General features: G+C 33.5%; 1 protein-coding gene across 1 annotated transcript in view; it reads left to right on the top strand.

Moving 5' to 3' along the window:
• Positions 1 to 19,763, top strand: part of COG6 (component of oligomeric golgi complex 6) — a 97,261-nt gene that overhangs the window by 42,486 nt on the left and 35,012 nt on the right. The window contains exons 14-16 of the mRNA XM_017854154.1: positions 3,473 to 3,590; positions 18,296 to 18,427; positions 18,727 to 18,894. Of these exons, the coding sequence (XP_017709643.1) occupies positions 3,473 to 3,590; positions 18,296 to 18,427; positions 18,727 to 18,894 (418 nt within the window). The remainder of the gene's footprint in view (positions 1 to 3,472; positions 3,591 to 18,295; positions 18,428 to 18,726; positions 18,895 to 19,763) is intronic.

Genomic DNA, 19,763 nt, shown 5'->3' on the forward strand with positions numbered 1-19,763 from the left:
GTTTCTAATGCAGAAAATGTTAGAAAAAAAAATTCAGATTCTGAAGATGATAATAGGTTTTTTAGGCTCTGATAATTGTAATTTTCTGTCTTTGAAGATGATATTGAAGATGACAATTAAAATCTTTCTTTGACTTTTGCGTGTACTTTTCTACTTGTTCACACATTTCCTCATTCAATTAAAAAGTTGACTGTATACTTGCCATTCTTCTAGGTAATAAGGAAACGGTAATTAACAAAACAGAGCTTAAACTTACATTCTAGCAGGGGAGACAAGCAAGTATAAAATAATAATTTTTGGTAGTTATATGGGCACTGAAGATAAAGCAGGAGAAAGGAAATAGAAAGTATAGGGAGTGACCATATATGACTAGATATATGTGTGTGTGACTATTTTTGAGGCCATTCAGTAGAGGTGATATTTGAATACAGATGTGAATAATATGGAGGAGTTGGGCATGAAAAGATCTTGGGGAAGAATGTCCAGGACAAAAATACACTCTAGTACTGAAGCTAGGAAAAGCTTGCATTTTGGAGGACTAGAAAGAAGACCAGGAATTGGAGTGTAGTGAATTGGAAGGAGTAGGCGGGGGATGAAATAAGAAAGGTAGAGAGAGGCCAGCTCATGTAGGATTTTGAAGGCCAGAGTGGATATTTAGATTTCATACTGAGTGAATAAGATTGGGAAAAATGTGAGGGTTTTGAGTGACCTGAGCAGGTTTGTGTTACAAGGTTACTCTGAATACTCTGTGAATCATGTAGTGTAGTGAGACAAAAGGGAAAATAAGGAAGATATTTAGAAAGCAGTTTGTGGTCCTGAGAAGAGATGATGATGAGTTTAGACTAGGGTGACAGTAGTTGATTTCGGAGATAATTTATGTCACAGCCAATAGGACATGTATACATACTAGATAGAGTGAGGTGTGGGGAGTCAAGGATGAATTCTTGGCATTTGGTTTGAACAGCTGGGTGAATGGTTTTGTTTGCTGAGATGGGGAATGCTGGAGAGGAACTGGTTGATGGGAGTGGTGGGTAATGAAGAATTCCGTTCAGTTTTGGCCTTGTCAGATTTGATGTATCTGTGAACATAGAGTAGGAGATTTTGAGTGAGCAAATAATGCAGAGAGAAATCAGGGCTGAAGCTGTAAATGTCTAGTTTTCAGAAAATAGATGACATTTGATGCCATGGGAGTAGGTAAGGTCACTTAAGAAATGAGTATAGATAAAGAATGGGGCTAAGGACTGAGTCCTGGGAAGCTCCAATATTTTGAGGTCAAGAAGAGGAGAAACCACAAAACTGGCAAGGAATAGCAGTGAAGTTGGGAAAAAAACAAGACGCATGCAAGATCTCAAAAAATTCACCTCTTATACATTAAAACTCCCAACAAAAGGAAGATATAGAATCCCAAAAACAGGGACTCGAGCATGCTTGGATTATATATCTTTTCCTCTAAAACTTTTCTCCCTGGAATTAATAAACATTTTGATTTTGTACTTTACTTTCCTATGCCCTTATCACTATTTCGGATCCAAGCTATTTAAGAGAACTCAGCACTGCATTGTCTCACCATATAGTCCACCAGGTAATCGGCCTCTCTCCTGCCCCTGTCTGATACCCTTCTTGGAGCCCTCATTCCCCTCCAGTCTAGATGTGTTGCCCTTTAGGCCTACTGCAAGCTGCTTGGCTGTCACACTGGGATTTGTCTTCTTCACTAGCCTGTTCATTGGCTTGTTTTGGGTATCCCTGATTCTTTGGTCAGCTCTGAATAGTATTTACATGAGTGTAATGATACAAACATTGAATAGTTATTTACCAGAACTCTGTGCCCGTGGCTATATTAGGAAGCCTGGGGAAGGTGCAGTTTGGGTGTGTTGTGGTGGAGGAGGAGAAGTGTATAAGAGAGTTTAACTCTCATCTTCTACATCAGGGAATTTGTAGATAATACCTAAAACTGAAAAATCAAGTAGTAGTATAAGCATGTTAGATAGAAATATGGAATGAAATGTCAGAAGAAACGTCTACAATTATCTGGACAAGTTACTGGAACATAGTGAGTGCCCAATAAATGTTAGGAAATTCTAGATCTGAATAACTGCAAAGTGCAGCTGATAACTACAAATTTAAAAAAAATGTAAATGTATGTTGAGCTCTTTCTAAATTTTTCATTAAATTGTTTCTATTTGTTTTCATTTAATTTGCTTCCCCTGTTGCTTGATGTACACTTTTGTTCAGAGAAATACTTGTTTTTATTGCATGTGCAGGCATGTGTGGGAATTCCATCCAGTTTATTTTAGTATTTGGTTTACAATATTTTTAACTGAAATACTTGTTTCTTTAAAATATAAGTATTGTGGCTGTTGGTTTAGCAATTTGCTAGTATTTTGCTGTTTGCTCTATATGTGTATTTTACTAATAATTTGCTTTTTTTCATGAACTATGTAAGAATTTATCTAATTTATTTTGGTTTCAGAATTGTACTGAAATATTACATTTGCAAAGATTAATATTTGCTTTTATAATATATCGTATGTGGTATGATTTATCAGTAAATTTGCTGTGTTTTAGCTTACTGTTTGGTAGTATTTAATGCCATTATATTCATCTTTAGCAATCTAAAACGTTTTAGGCATGGAAGATGTTGTTATACCCTTAGAAATTATAATTCCCTACTGGATTACAGCATATTTTCATATCCTCGAGAAGCTTTTCCCCTAGAAAGTTGTTAAAATCATTTTTACAACAATTATTTTACAATAATTCACAACAGTGTGTGAATTAGGAGAAAAAAATTGGGAATTATTTTATATATATATTTGTCTTAGATCTTGGCAAAAATGGGAAACCTCCTTGAATGGGTCTAAGAAATATCCTTATACAATAGCAAATTGAGGATTGTGGAATGTACTAATGTAATTAGTTATCTCAAAATATTATCATACTTTTCAGACTTATCAGACTTTTCAGTTAGTCTAAATATACTGCTCTGTAGGCAGTTGTATAAAAATTGAAAAACTCTAATTTATAGGAGTGTTATTGATATAGTATGACAGTTTTAATTAAAAGAATAACTCACTATTTATACAATTTAAATATTTTATCAATAGAACTGTTGATTCAATGCTCTTCCTAAAATTTAACTGTCTTAGATAATCGAGACATATATTTACTCTAATAGAGAAAAAATAGAGATAGGGTTTTATATATTACAAATATTTGTTCTCACCCACAGTTTTGCTAGAAGAGATTGTGAAATATTGAAAACATAGTAGTTTGTTTTATTTTTTCGTCACCTAATTCAAAAGAAAACAAAATCCTGATTTTAAAATATGAAACTAGAGTATTTGTAATTCGCAGGTTATATTTTACATAAAACTTTTATTTAAATCTAGGCCTTTTTAAAGGATTCTACTCAGTTAAAGAACTGTTTTGTTTCAATTTCTGTTTTGCAACCTGAAATATCCTTCGCTTTTAGTGGCATTGTTGGAAATAGTGCAACTACATTGTTGACTACCATTGAAGAAATGCATTTGCTAAGCAAAAAAATATTCTTCAATAGCTTGAGTCTTCATGCAAGTAAATTAATGGACAAGGTATGTTTGAAAAATGTAATTATTAAATGTGAATGTGAATCTTTCACATTAAAGATATTTTAATGATTTTGTTATTGATTTATAACTTTTCCCATTACATTCTATGTTCCTTTGAGTTCTTCCTGTCACCAACAACTTTCATTTTGAGATGGCTAACTGTACCTAAGTTTATAGTCTTCGTTCCAGAAACAGTATAACATCGAGTTATAATTAGAGAAAGCGTTTCAGGCTCCAATTTTACTACCATTTTTTCTGTCACAGAAGTTGTATAATTAAAGCAAATTTACTATATTTAGCCAGGGGCTAAGATGACATATAGATTGGAAAACCAGAACTCTTACAAAATGTTTTTTCCAAACAGCTTGTATTTCTACCCTTGATGTTACAGTTTTGCCCTTATGAAATGTATGCTCCTCTGAGTTATATAATTATTTATGAAAACAAACAAGAAAAAACATCCCACAAAAAAACAAATAAACAACAAAAACCTGAACAAGTTCTGTAAGATCTAATATCTTAAATTAAGCAGGGTATTTTGGTAGGACCTTAAGGAATATATTTACAACGATCAAATCCTTCTTTATTTTTGTTTCATTATTGAGGACATGAGTTTTTCAAGGATGTGTCACAATCACCATGCTGGCTTTTTAATTGTACTACTCTGTCTAATAGGTTAGCTATATTAGGCCCAGGTTTTGTAATATGGTATAAAATAGTCAGTAGCAATTTAGTTCAGAATACCTGGTCAATCTTTACTTTCCTAAGTTCAGTCTTCACTTTCTTAAGCCTTAATAGGAGTCTACTTCCTGACCCACATGCATGACTCAGATTCATTTGGAAAAGCAACATGAATTTGTGGAGCTGGGATGTCTACCTTAATTTTTCTTGCCTTGTGTATTTCTGTTTGCATCACCAGTTTACTAACAATCATTTCTGGTTATATTTGTTTTTATGGTTCTTATTTAGACAGAACTCTTCTAAAATAATTTATACATGATACTCAAACATTAAACATGAACAAATATGTGCTAGATGTTGAGAGTACAAGGATGAACACTCAAGGTCTGTTGACCTCATTAAGGTTGCTTCTCCTTTAGTGGAAAATGACCAAATAAGTCTGGTTATTATAGAATCCTATGATTTATGAAAGACATGTGCCTAGGGTATATGCTAGCACCAAAGGAGGGGTATATTTAGCAAACTATATGTACTCTTCTACAGAGAGGAAGCTTTCCACAGAGAAACGTAAGAGAGTTGAACTTTGAAGGACAGGTAAGATTTAGATAGGTGAAGAAAGGAGTGGATGGGGTCATCTTAAATAGAAGTAACAAATAGAATATGCTAGAACATGAGTGTGAGTTACCTATAAACACATTTTTCATTTATTAAAAAATACCACTAGTAAAGTGATGTGTTTTATATATATAAGCGGGGAGGCCGGTTTGGAGATAGGAAAATTAAAGGAGTATTGCAGTTCTTTTTATTCCTACATGATCTAAGGCAAAGACTCTGGGAATAGGCAAGAGGGGACAGATTCTTGAAGGGTAAAGATAGAATCTTCAAAACTTGATGACTGACTGAATGTGGGTAAGTGAGAGGGAGTCATCTAGACTAATTCCTAGGCTAACCACAAATATCTAGAATGCAGAAAGAGGGAACAATTTGGGAGATAAAGATGGTATCGTCTAAGTTAGATAAGTTGAGTTTGAGGTGCCTATGAGACATCCCTCTGGAATTGGTCTTATCTAAAGGGGAGCGATACATTTGGATTTAGAGAGTTTTACATATAAGAGATAGTTGAATTCATGGGTTTGGGTGAAGTCACTAGGAAGAATTTTTTTTATAAGAGTGGAGCTACCAGAACACAGTCTTGGGAAACGCTGACATTTAAGAGAAGGAAAAAAGTGAACAGTATGATGCTAAGAGAGGATGGCCAGAGAGGCAGGACAAAAATTAGGATAAGGTTTTATCAGAAAAGCTAAGAGAAGAGAGTTTCTAGAAGGAGGGCATGGTTAATAATGACAGATGCTTTTAAAGAGTTCTAGTAGGAGGCTTGTTATCTTTGGCAATATATACGTGCTAGGTGACCTAACTGGACAATTTTAGTTCTGTGGTGGAGATAGGAGCCAGATTGCAGTATGTAGAAAAGCTCATGGGTGAGCATATTTCCAGCTTTACCAATTGGAAAACATACGGGCCTTAAGACTGAAAATAGATGCATTAGGCATTTGTATTAAGAAATTTGAAGCAGAACAGTAAAATAAAGATAAATGGAAAGGATGGAATTAAATTGCTGTGACAAATTAGAAAACAAAAGCAGAATTATTTGTTGAAAAGATAAACAAAATTGACAAACTTCTAACAAGTTTAATCAAGAAAAAAGAAAATTAAAAGTTTTTAGAAATTAGAGACAATCCACAGATGAGAATTAAAACTTAGAGAGTACACATATGCAGTTTTATGCTAATCATCTGAAAATCTGCATAGGGTGAATGCTTTTTAAGGTGACATAAATTGGTAAAATGTGAGTCAAAAGGAAGTGGAAAGTGTGAATATACCTAAGGAAGGAAGAAAAGTTATTAAAGAACGTGTTGCCAGGCCTCGTTCAGATTATATAGAGAACTTCATTCATACTTAGGAGGAACAAATAATTCTCCAGAACACGAAAAAATATGGAAAGCTTCTCAGTTTGTTTTAGGTAGTATAACACTGACATAAAACCTTTTAAAGATAAGTCAGTAGTGAAAACCATACATTAGTCACCTTTTAAGTTTTAAAACTTCAAAATTCAGCATTTATATATTAAAACCAAGAATGATTTATTACATGAATATAAGAATGTTTCAGTGTTAGGAAATATACTAAATGAGTATATAAAATAAATTTTATATTCTCATATTTGATCACATTGTTTAGGGAAAATCTTAGTAAGTCATTGAAGAATACTTCCTTAACCATATAAAAAGAGATAAAACTAACAGCCAACATCATAATTAATATTGACACACTCGTGATTCTTCTATTTAAGTGAAGAACAAGAATGCTTGCCAATACTTTTAAATAATAACCATGGTAGAAAGACCAGATAAAGAAATGAATTGTAAATATTTTAAAGGAGGAGACGTTAGATTATTTATGGATGTTATGATAGTCTATTTTGAGGACCTAGGAGAATCAACTAAAAAGTTGTGCAACCAGAAAATGAATTCTAGTGAAGTCATTGGTGAAAAGATCAATATACAAATGTAATTAATTTTCTTATATGCCAGCTCATGAGGTGCTCAATAAATACTGGTAACACGGAATATAGCGTCACTGTCTTGCCATTAGCTTTAAATCTCTTGCACCCTTGCCATTTTACCACATTCACTTTGCAAAACCACCTTGAATTCAAGTTTTCGATTTTTCCTGAGTGCTGCAAAAGGAAATTACATCATACAGACAGGAGTCACTAAAAATTGTCTCCAGCATCAGGAAGGCCCTCCAGGAGGTCCAGCAAATACTGATTGTCCTTTGGCAGCCACTCATATTTACCATACTTACTTTCACCCATTTCCTCAAATCTACCATCCTACCTCCTACTGAAAAAGTGCCAACCTTTGCTAAAACTGGATAATGGACATTAAAAAAAAATATTTGCCAACACGATGAGCAAAAGTGACATTTTGTTATTTTTCTCATTTGGATTTCTGTGAGAATTCTAGTGAGAATGAGCATTTTAAGATAATGTGTTTTGGCTGTTTGTGAATTGCTTGTTCAAGTCCTTTGCCATTTTCCTGTTGGGTTGTCTTGTTTGTTTCTGATAGTCTTTATGCCTTAAGAATATTAACTCCATCATATATATTACAGACATTTTCTCCACATTATCATCTGCCTTTAAAATTTGCCTGTAGTATTTTCTGAAACATAAACTTTTAATTTTTTTATAGTTCAATATAACTTTTTATATAGTTTTTTCCCTTGGGAGCATTCCATGCTTGAAAGTATTCCCACAAGAAAAAACATTTAGAATTTAATATGTAATAAAGTTAGCATCTATTAGTGGGGAAATGATAGATTATTTAATGTATTTATTTAGATATATTTTCTTAGGTGTTTCTATGTTTTCACTTTATTTATTTATTTTTTAAGCAACAGGGTCTTACTCTTGTTGCCCAGGATCATAGCTCACTGTAGCCTCGAACTCCTGGGCTCAAGCCATCCTTCTGCCTCAGCCTTCCAAGTAGCTGGGACTATAGGTGCATGCCACCATGTCCAGCTAATTTAATTTTTTTTTTTTTTTTTTGTAGAGACATGGTCTTACTATGTTGCCCAGGCTTGTCTCCAACTACTGGCCTCAGGTGATCCTCCTGCCTCAGCCTCCCAAAGTGCAGGAATTACAGGTGTGAGCCACCACACCCTGCTTTCACTTTTGCGACAAATTTTTAATCTACTGAAGTTTATTATTGTTCAGACTGAAAAGTTAAGATCTTACTCTTTCCCAAGTGGTTATCCATTTATTTTGTTTTATTACTCTAATAGTAAATTTCTGTATATTTTATTAGTCATGTAAAAGTTAAAATGAAAGTTGCAACAAAACAGGAAAATATACAGTTGACCCCTGAACAACATGGGAGTTAGGATGCTGACCCCTGTGCAGTTGAAAAAATCTGCACATGACTTTTGACTCTCAAAATGTAACGGCTGATTAGCTTACTATTGACTGGGAAGCCTTGCTAGTAATGTAAGCAGTCAATTAACACATTTTTTTGTTGTATGTATTTATATACTGTATTCTTACAATAAAGTAAGCTCGTGAAAAGAAAACGTTATCAAGAAAATCATAAGGGAGAGAAAATATATCGACTATTCATTAAATGGAAGTGAATCACCATAAAGGTCTTTATGCTCATTGTCTTCACATTGAGTAGCCTGAGGAGGAGGAAGAAGAGGGATTGGTCTTGCTGTCTCAGAGAGTAGCAGAGGGAGAAAAAAATCTATGTAAATGTGGACCTTTGTGGTTTAAATGTGTGTTGTTTAAGGGTCATCTGTAATGGATAGTAAAAGGCAATTGAAGGATGACATCTTCCAATTAAAACTTGGAACAGAACAGCGTGAAAGTGAGGGAAGAAAGTAATTGTAATTTTGAATATATTAATTACCAATCAATATTGCAGCTTATGTGAGTTTATAGCAGTGAATGGGCTCTGATCATTATTGTTGTTTTCGTTGTCATTATTATTAATTGAACCCTGATGTTTTTCTCAGATATGAACTGGGCCATATTTAGAGTTATTTTTACATTAGATTGCAACTATATTATGATTCTCTTTACAACTTATATGTTGCTTGTATCTACAATCATTTCAGGATTTTGCAAGAATATCTTCCTTTCATCAAATTTTAACGTTCCATAATTTTATATTAGTTATATCTTTTACTTATTCTGCTTCTTGTGAACCATTTTGCTTCCTCTAAAAACACTGTAGCTCTATGAAGAAAACAGTATTTATTGTAGAATGTTCTTCATTAGCAAAGCACCCAAGTGGAAATTTTGTTAATATAATTTTAAGTGGATAGTATAATTGTTAGGAAGAATAGCTTTTAAAATAAAGGTATAGCCAGAGATGAATTTTAAAAAATATGATTGCTTTTGTGCTTTTAAAAAGACATACTTGGGAACTAATTCTTTATCCAGCATGAAAAAAAGAAAATTCAAGGACATAATTTTATTGAAAGACGCACCTTTTCCCTAACAAAGCAGTTTGAAGCACTTGAGTATTCAAGTATGCATACTGCCTTCCTTATCAAGCTCTCCTGAAATATTCATAACTGCAAATCTAGTGAAGTTAAAAGAGAATATGTATCTCTACTGCAAAAGACACAATGCTATATCAATTTAGGCTAGACTGACATTTTCTAAAATTATTTCTCACTATAGTAATAGTACAGTTCTAATTGAAAAGATATAGCCTGTCTTAAATGAAACCCATATCAAATTAATAGTAGTCAGGATTGATTTGCCTGGTGCTCTGGAGAAAAAAAAAAAAAAAAAAGCCTAAAATGATTCTTTAAATAAATAGTCATTTAAATTCTAGGATATGGCTACTGCTTTGAATCTCTTTTTACTACTCATAGCATAGTATGTGGATTAGCAGCTTGGGCATCATCTGGGAACTTACTAGACATGCAAATATCTCAGGCCCTACTCCAGACCTACTGAATCGAATTATGCATTTTAATAAGATTCCCAGGAGGTTCATGTGCTCATTAAAGTTTGAGAGGTGCTGTTCTGGTTGAATAGTTTGCGTTTTACATTATTCCTTACAGATGGTTCTGCCAGGAAAACAAACAAACAAAAAACCGAATTTTTTTTTTATCCAAAATGCTTTAACATTAAAAAAAAAAAGGGTGTAAAATAAGCTGTAATTTGAAATTATTTCAAACACATTAATTTGTACTCTTAAATTTATCTTGGACAATTTTGTTGACTTAAAAACTTAAATTCCACATATTGTCAGTTACTAGAATGTATGTATTTAGAGCAAAAGGAATATATATATACACACACACACTTCTTTAAATATATACATATATAATCCTTTATGTATCTATTTTAATATAGATAGAGAGAGAATGAGGAAATTCGTTTAAAAATATGAGGACTTTGTGTTTGGTTGGTTTGTCTTTATATTTTGAAAGCAAATGGGTGAAGGGCCTTCTAAGAAACTACACAACAGAAAATTAGAGGACCTTAAGTGGAAGATAGCTGAAAGAATAAAACTAGAGTTGGTAGTGGGATGAAGTCATAGGAACAGCTTTTGGAATTTTATGGTGCAACCTTTTATTTTCTCTAGTAAAAGAGCACCTAAACTACAGAAAGGATAAAAAGTAGTCACAAGAAGAATGAGGACTTTTGGTATAGCGCTACACATTTAAAAAAAGAGAGGTTTTGATATATGAAATAGGAAGTTTTCAGTAGCTTAAATGCTTTTTTTAATTGATTGATTGATTAATCGATTGAAACAGAGTCTGGCTCTGTCATCCAGGCTGGAGTTCAGTGGTGCACTCTCTGCTCACTGCAGCCTCTTTCTCCTGGGTTCGAGCGATTCTCCTGCCTCAGCCTCCTGAGTAGCTGGGATTACAGGCACCCACCACCATGTCCAACTAATTTTTGTATTTTTAGTAGAGACAGCGTTTCACCACATTGGCCAGGCTGATCTTGAATTCCTGGCCTCAAGCAACCCACCCCCCTCAGCCTCCCAAAGTGCTGGTATTACAGGCATGAGCCAACATGCCTGGCCTTTAAATGCTTTTAAATGTGAAATGTTTCTGTATACTTCAACTTTGTCACTTAAAAATATTCAAATTTTGAAATAAGTATTTCATAATAAGACCTGATGTTTAATGTGTACAATAATATAAAGAAGAAGAACAAATGAGCTTGGTTTTGTTTTTTGTTTTTTTTTTTTTGAGACAGAGTCTGACTCTGTCACCAGGCTGGAGTGCCATGCACAATCTCTGCTCACTGCAACCGCTGCCTTCCGGGTTCGAGCGATTCTCCTGCCTCAGCCTTCTGAGTAGCTAGGACTACAGGCATGCACCACCATGCTCAGCTAATTTTTGTATTTTTAGTAGAGAAGGATTTCACCATGTTGGCCAGGATGGTCTCCATCTCTTGACCTTGCGATCCCCCCGCCACAGCCTCCCGAAGTGCTGGGATTACAGGCATGAGCCACTGTGCCCGGCTGAGCTTTCTTTTTAACTGCAGCTATAGTACCCAAATATAAAGTGTACAGTTAGTTGAATGTTTGTATTTGCATGTGCTCATTAACTATCACCCAGATAAGACATAAAACATTTATAGCACCTCAGTAGGCATCCTCATTCCCTTTCCCAGTCAATATCAGAAATATCTGAGGCTTTGATTAAATCTATAGATCAGTTGAGGAGAAATTAGTATCTTAATGATACCAAGATTTTCAATTTATGAACATCATGTATCTCTCCATTTACTTAGGTCTTTAGTTTCTCTCACTAACCTTTTATAGTGTTCAGGCTTAATAAAATGTTAATTCTTTATTTTTGGAAACATCTTTAATATTGTACTTATGGATCCCATTCTTCCACACAGAAGCCAGTTATAGATGAATTATTTTGGTTCATATTCCCTATTAAATAGCATTACTAATGCCAAAGCATTCCCTCATAGTACTGTGGGAACATGTTTATTGTCTAGAGGCTTGTTAAGAAATGACTTACTGTTTAGTCCATCGGTATTTCAAAACAATTGATTAAATATATAGTGGTACATGTATATGTTTTATGTTATAACTATGTTGCAGGAACATAAATTGAATGTAAGCGACCATAATCAACAGTTTTTATTGATATCCATTATGCTTAAAACGTTGTGAAAGAGCAGTTAAGATATGTGCCTGAAATAGGAAGTCTAATCTATTTGAAGTAGACACTTTCACATGTCATTTTAGCAGCCTTGTATTTGGATTTAAAAACAAGCAAAGATGTTTGCTCATTGTCGCTGAGGGAGTATGCTTTGAATATAACCAGTGATTTTTTTATCCATTCATTCACACGAACGTGCTTAGGTTAGTGGCACATATCCATGATATAGATATTTGGAAGTAACATGTGGCCATGTTTAAAACAAAGCTTACCTGCCTGAGCAAGTACTTGCATGCCTGCTGTACATACTCAGCAAAGTATCATGTGGCCAAGGTCAGGTTACAACTCTAGTTAAGATTTTTGAGAGTTTAAGATCATGACAAAAATAGAGGGAAAAGTCAAACATACAGAATAAGAAAGAGGGAAATCTTTATTTGTAAGGCAAAAGTTCACATTTTCTTCAACTTTCTGTCAGTATGTAAGATTTCTATGAATAGCTCAAGTCCTGGCATAAGTAGCAGTGATAATATTAACACCTCTTTCTCCCAGTCACATCACTCTGAGGATGCATCTGCCACTCACTCACTGGTACTGACTGGTTTCCAAGGAAGTGGAGTGTGAATAAACTTGGATTTTCTACACAGCTTAAAGCTTATAGGAATTTTTGTATTGTGATTATTGTTTTATATGAAGCTCATAAAATGTATTTTGTTTTTTTCTAATGGTTGCTACTACTTGTTTTAGGCGCTCTAAATAACAAAGCCCGCTTAAGTCTAGTGTTTGGCCTCCACAGGCTTATATGGAAATATGAAAGACATAGTAAAGAGGGTCTCTTCCCTAAGGGAGATTATGGTTAGTATAAAGTAAGTGCAAGAATGCATTGGAGGTACTTAAAAGAAATGTAGACTTGTCACTTACAAAGTTTAACCATTAGAAATGAATTTTACAAAATGAAACTAAAGTGACAAAAGGATATTAATGAACTATTTCTCTTCCTTAGATTTTCTTTCCGTTATTCTGCTATAGGATTTTATAGTCACAAAGTTTGTTTATCTGAAAAACTGCCATAATATTCACTTTGCTTTAGAAGTGTGGTTCTTACCTTGTTGCTGATCTAATGGATGTATGTGAAAGCACCTCATGGAATGGCAGTTTGTCGAATGACTTGAGTTCAAGTAGCATTCACTTGCAATAATTTACCATCAACTCTAACTATGGCAAAGTGTGTCTTTAGCCTTAAATTTAAAATCCTTAAAGACTTGATTTCAAGGGAGAAAAAGATTTCCTTTAAGCTTTCTCCCACCAATGTGTAAGTTTTACATCATTGGTCTTCTGTTTTGTTTGGCAATTTAAAATCTCTTGTGTGAATTTTGAAAGTTTTTTTTTTTTTAAGATTTATTGCTTCCAAGTGCAACAAAATAAAATAAATAAATGGGACCTAATTAAACTAAAATGCTTCTGTATAGCCAAAGAAATAACCATCAGAGGAAACACACAACCCACAGAGAAAATATTTGCAAACTGTGCATCTGAAAAAGGACTAATATCCAGAATACAAGGAACACAAACAAATCAGCAAGAAAAAAAATCCCATCAAAAAGTGGGCAAATGAGATCAAGGAAATGCAAATTAAAACCACAGTGAGACACCCTTACTCCTGTAAGAATGACCATTATTAAAAAGTAAAACAAACAAACAAACAAACAAACAAACAAAAAAACGTATTGGTGTGGATATGGTGAAAGGGAATGCTTATATACTGCTGGTGGGAATATAAATTAGCACAGTCTTTGTGGAAAACAGTAGGGAGATTTCTTAAAGAACTAAAAGATCTACCATTCAATCCAGCACTCCCACTACTGGGTATCTACCCAAAGGAATAGAAGTCGTTATATCAAAAAGACACTTGTACAGGTATGTTTATTGCAGCACAGTTGCAATTGTAAAGATAATGGAACCAACCTAATTGCCCATCAACCAATGAGTGGATAAAGAAATTGCAACAACTTGTATGGAGCAGGAGGCCATTATTCTAAATGAAGCAACTCAGGAATAGGAAACCAAAAACTGTGTTCTTAAAAGTGGGAGCTAAGCTCTGGATACACAAAGGCACACAGAGTGATATAATGTACTACAGAGACTCAGAAGGGGGAGAGGATGAGGAGTGAGGAATAAAAAATTGGATATTGAGCACGATATACGCTACTTGGATGATGGGTGCACTAAAATCTCAGACTTCGCCACAGTACAATCATCCATGTAACCAGAAACTTTTGTACACCAAAAGTTACTAAAATTTAAAAAAAAAGATTTTTAAAGATTTATTGCTTCCAAAAGACACTATATACTTTCTCTCTCTCTCTCTCTCTCTCTCTCTCTCTCTCTCTCTCTTCTCTCTAATTCCCCTGGGAGGATTTGTTAGATTTTTTTTTTTTCTCTGTTTATGAAGAATGAGTACTATAGAGTGTAGCTGACAGTGCATTATGCATCCCCATGTTATCTGCATGACATATAGCTCTCTTTCATAGCTGTTCTTACTCTCTCTTCTGTAATTAATTAGCCTCCTATGTAGAATGCTATCGCTGGTTTCACCTCTTTCTGATTTGTACTAGCTAAAGATTCACTGAAAAATTTTTGAGTATCCTGTTCCACGTCTTATCCATACTTATTAAACATGTATATGTATGCAGGTGGTATATGGAGATCTTATATTTAAATTTTTAGAATTATGAGTAGTTGATTTCTATTAAATGTAGTATTTATTTTAAACAATGGAAACCACAAAATAAAAAAAAAAAAACAAATGAAGAAAATAACAATCATCTACATCCGCTCAACCCTGAATTAAACTGTTATTAACTGCTTTGTAATATTTCATTTCTTTTAGGGGCAGAGATCACTCATTAATTTTGTAAAATCTGATATGCGTAGGTTTATACATCAATGTAAACCATAGAGAAGCAGTACAAGATGAAATAAACTTTTTAAACCCTCTTCTTGGATAACTAACATTAGTTTAACTTTGTTTAACAACAGTACTAGATATCATTTTAAGTAGGAATGATAAATAGAATACTTTTGTGAAGATAAGATCATAGTCTGGAGGTTTTTTTTAAGTTCATATTTATTTGAATTTAATGAAAGAAAAGGAGACAAAACTGAAGAAACTGTGGAACTTGAAATATGTATCTCTTCATCACAAGAAATATTTTCCTTCAATTTTGTAAGTTTTGGCTTTATGTGTTTTGGGGCTTTTTTGTTGGGTGCATATATGTTTATAATTATTTTATTTTTTTGATGGATTGACCCTTCTATCATTATCAGATATTCTTTATTTCTAGTAATAATTTTTGTCTTAAAGTGTGTTTTGTCTGGTATTAGTATATTAGTGTAGCTAATTTAATCTAGCTTTCAGTTATTGTTTGCAAGGTATATCTTTTTATATCCTTTTACATCCAATTTATTTTTGTCTTAAAAGTGTGTCTCGAAGTTGGCATATAGTTGGTACATGGTGTGGTTTTTCAAATTAATCTGCTAGTCTCTGCTTTTTGATTGTCATGTTTAATCCATTTACACTTAATTTAATTGAGGGTAGAGTAGGATTTATGTCTGCATTTTGCTATTTTGTTTTCTGTATGTCTTAAATGATTTTTTTCTCTGTGTCCCTGTCACTTCTTTTACATTAAGTAGATATTTTCTAGTATACTAATTTAATTCCCTTGTTATTTAAATATATATGTATGTGGGTATAAGGTTTTATTTCCTGAGTGGTGCCCTGGGACTTACAATTAGCATCTTAATTTATAACAACATACTTCCAATAGTATACAAAAACTTTGCTCCTATATAGCTCCATTCTCCTCTTCCTTTATGCCATTATTAATGCAGTTAAATCTTATGACATTGTATGCCCATCAACATAGACTTATAATTATTGCCTCATACAGTTTTCTTTTAAATTAGAGTTATGAAGAGAAAATACATTAAAACTGTCTTTTATAGTTATCTTTGTTGCAGCCTTGACCAGTGCTCTATTTCTTTATGTGGATCAAGTTACTTTCTAGTGTCCAGTTTTCCTTAGTATGTCTTGTAGGGCAGGTATACTAGTGAAGAATTTTTGCCTTCATTTGGGAGTGTCTTAATTTCTCCTTTATTCTTGAAAAATAGTTTTGCTGAATTTGAAATACTTGGTTGACAGTTCATTTATTTCAACCTGTGAATATGTCATCCAGTGCTTCTGGCCTGCATGTTTCTGGCAAGAAATCAGCTATTGATCTTGTCAAAAATCCCTTGTCATAATGAGTTATTTCTTTCTAGTTGCTTTCAGAATTATCTCTTTGTCTTTTGACAGTTTGATTATGATGTGTGTTAATGTAGGTCTCTTGAGTTTATCCTTCTGAGAGGTCAGTTAGCTTCTTGGATGTTGATTAATGCTTTTTAAAATCAAAATTGGGAAGCTTTCTGTCATTGTTTCTTCACTGCCTTTTTCTCTTTGTTCTTTCCTTCTAGGATCCCCTGTATACTTACGTTGTTAAATGGTGTCTTATCTCTGATGTTCTGTTCATTTTTTTTTTTTAATTCTTTTTCTTTCTGTTTCTCAGACTCAATAATCTTTAAGTTCCTGTCTTTAAGTTCACTGATTATTTATTCCGCCTGCTCATATCTGCTGTAAGGCCAAGCACAGCAGTTCACACCTGTAATCATAGCATTTTGGGAGGCTGAGACAGGAGGATCACTTGAGCCCAGGAGTTTGAGACCAGCCTGGGCAATATAGAAAGTCTACCATCTCTACAAAAAAGAAAATGAGCCAGGCATGGTGGCACATGCCTGTATTCCTAGCTGTTAATACTTGGGAGACTGAGGTGGGGTGATCACTCGAGCATAGGAGGTCAAGCTGCAGTGAGCTGTGATTGCACCACTGCACTTTATCCTGAGTGACAGAGAGAGACCCTGTCAAACAAAACAAAACCCTATAGTGAATTTTTCATTTCAGTTATTGTACCTTTTGACTCCAGAATTTCTATTTGGTTATATTTTATTATTCCTGTCACTTTATTGATATTCTCTATTTGGTGAGACATTGTTTTCATACTTTAGTTCTTCAGACATGATTTCTTTCAGTCTTTGAACATATCTAAAATAGCTTGTTTAAAGTCTTTGTCTAGTAAATCTAACATCTGGACTTCCTCAGATAATGTTTCTGTTGAGGTGTTTTTCTGTGTATGCTGTGCGTGGACTATATTTTCTTGTTTGTTTGCATGTTTTATGATTTTTTTTGTTCTTGTTGTTTTTATGAAGGAGAGAGTATCTTTGGACATGCTTACTTTGCTATTCCTGGTGATGTCACTTATGTATTAACTTTCTACATGAAACAATCTTATAATAAATGCCAATATTTGAAAATTCTTACACCTTTCTACCTACCTGCCACTCAGATGTAGTCTCTTACATTGTCTTCTAAATGCTATTTTTAAAAAATTTACAAAATATTACTTTATTAACATTACAAGTATTCTGAAAATATTTTTAAAGAAATTCATAGGCACTTCTTTTTATGTATCATGGTGCCACCAAATAAGGATAGTGAACTTGGCATACCTTCTACTTAGTAAGTGCAAGGCACACTACTCAGCCATGCAATAATCTCATTTAATATTTACAGAGTCCCTCTGAAGCTCTGAAAAGTTAAGTAACTTGCTGAAGATTACACAACTAGTAACTGATAGATCCAAGATTTGAACTTAATATGTTGAACTCTAGAGCCCAAGATATTAATGGTAATGTTATACTGTTTCTGTGAAGTGATTTTCAAAATGTGTGACTGATGGGTTACCTTCTTGAGAGACTCCTAGGGTGCTTGTTGAACTGTCAATTCCTGAACACCTAGTCTATACATATTGATCTAAAATCTCTGAGATTTGGGCCTGAGAGTAGGTGACGTTTCTCAATTATATTATAGTTGGGATAGTGCTGGTCTATGGACTGCTTTTTTCTTATGATTTGGGCTAAAAAATAAAACAGGCCATTTTAAATACATATTAAAACATAATTCTATAATTCAAGTGAACATTAACTTTTCAAAATTTTTTTTTAATTTTAGAGTACAAGGTGAGATATTCTGAGATAATCTGGCAAAGAACTTTTCTCTCACTTTGTGTGCTATTAGTATAGTTCAAAGTAAGCTATTAATAAATTATAGGTTTCTAATGTGTGAGTCTATGCTTTATAACTTCTACATTTTTTTTTACTATGAACTTACATTTACCCATTAAAATTTAGTGGAAAAATATAAGGAGTGGATAAATCATCTCTTATTTTAGGTTGAACTCCCACCACCTGATCTTGGACCAAGTTCTGCACTAAATCAGACACTAATGTTGCTGCGTGAAGTTTTAGCATCTCATGATTCTTCAGTTGTACCATTAGATGCTCGTCAAGCTGATTTTGTGCAGGTATGTTGTAAATTCATTTTTAATGATTGCTTTTTGCTCCTCTATTGTACATTCTGTTTCACTTCTGGATTTTTGTAATTCATATACTTCGACAATCCCTTTCTTACTGTTGATTTTCCTTCAAATATTAAACCAGTTCTCATAATTTAAAAAGTATTGATTTATGTTTAATCTTTTCCTATGTGCTTCTATAAATTGGCCTCCTTCCGATTAGTTTGGCATTAATTCTGAAGTATCATTAACCCGAGACCATATCAGTGATTGAGAAATAAAGAATTCATTTTATTTTTCATTTGTAGGTTTTATCATGTGTCTTGGATCCTCTCCTACAGATGTGTACTGTATCAGCCAGCAACTTAGGCACAGCTGACATGGCCACTTTCATGGTCAATTCACTATATATGATGAAGACAACATTAGCTCTATTTGAATTCACTGACAGACGTCTGGAAATGCTACAGTTTCAGGTAAATTTTTCTATAAAATGACTGTTTACTATGATTGAATCTTTTTCTCTATGTGATAGCTTTATGTGATTGGCTTAACTAATTTTAATGACCCAATTCCTATAGATCCCTTGATATCATCTGATGAAAGGACACACGCACACATATACAACACACACACACACACACACACACACACACACACAAATTCAGCATTTCAGTTTTCAGCTTTAGAGGAACCAGAATATGTAATGTTTAAAATACTCGATTCATACCGTAGTATGTGATGGTGGATTGAAGCTTTTCTGATTAATTTGAACAGTTATTCTGTATGCAGATTTTAGTTTCTGAACTGTGAATAATATGCTATATTTTTCAAGCTGCATAGTTAATGCAGAATGTGTTACAGAGGACAGATATATTTTTATCTATGTGTAAACCAGTGTTAGGCAAAACATTACAAATTGCTATACCAATCACTTCAGTCCTTGAGTTCTATAAAGCAAATGGTTATCACTTAAAAGTGTACATGATGACTAAAACAAAGCCATTTGTAAAATTTAGTAGATAGTTGGATTCCAATTTTAAGCAGTGATTATTGGTAAATATACTGTTTTTTTAAAAAACAACTCTGAATGTTCTGTGCTATCACACATATATCAACAGTTTGGCAGTGGATATAGGAATGAGTTTTGATAGATCTAAATTTATATTTTCTAATTTTTAATTTTTTTCTTTTAAAATAAATATATCAGAATTTTCCATATTTGTGGTTTAAAGTCAAATAATTCTACCGAACTTCTTATGAAAAGCCACCAGTGTACCATCCTCTCCATCTCCAACATCTCTCTCTCATTTCTCCCTCAAAAGCACAATTTCTTTCAGTTTTT

This window comes from Rhinopithecus bieti, unplaced genomic scaffold (genome assembly GCF_001698545.2).
Source record: "Rhinopithecus bieti isolate Rb0 unplaced genomic scaffold, ASM169854v2 scaffold_35538, whole genome shotgun sequence".
NCBI lineage: Eukaryota > Metazoa > Chordata > Mammalia > Primates > Cercopithecidae > Rhinopithecus > Rhinopithecus bieti.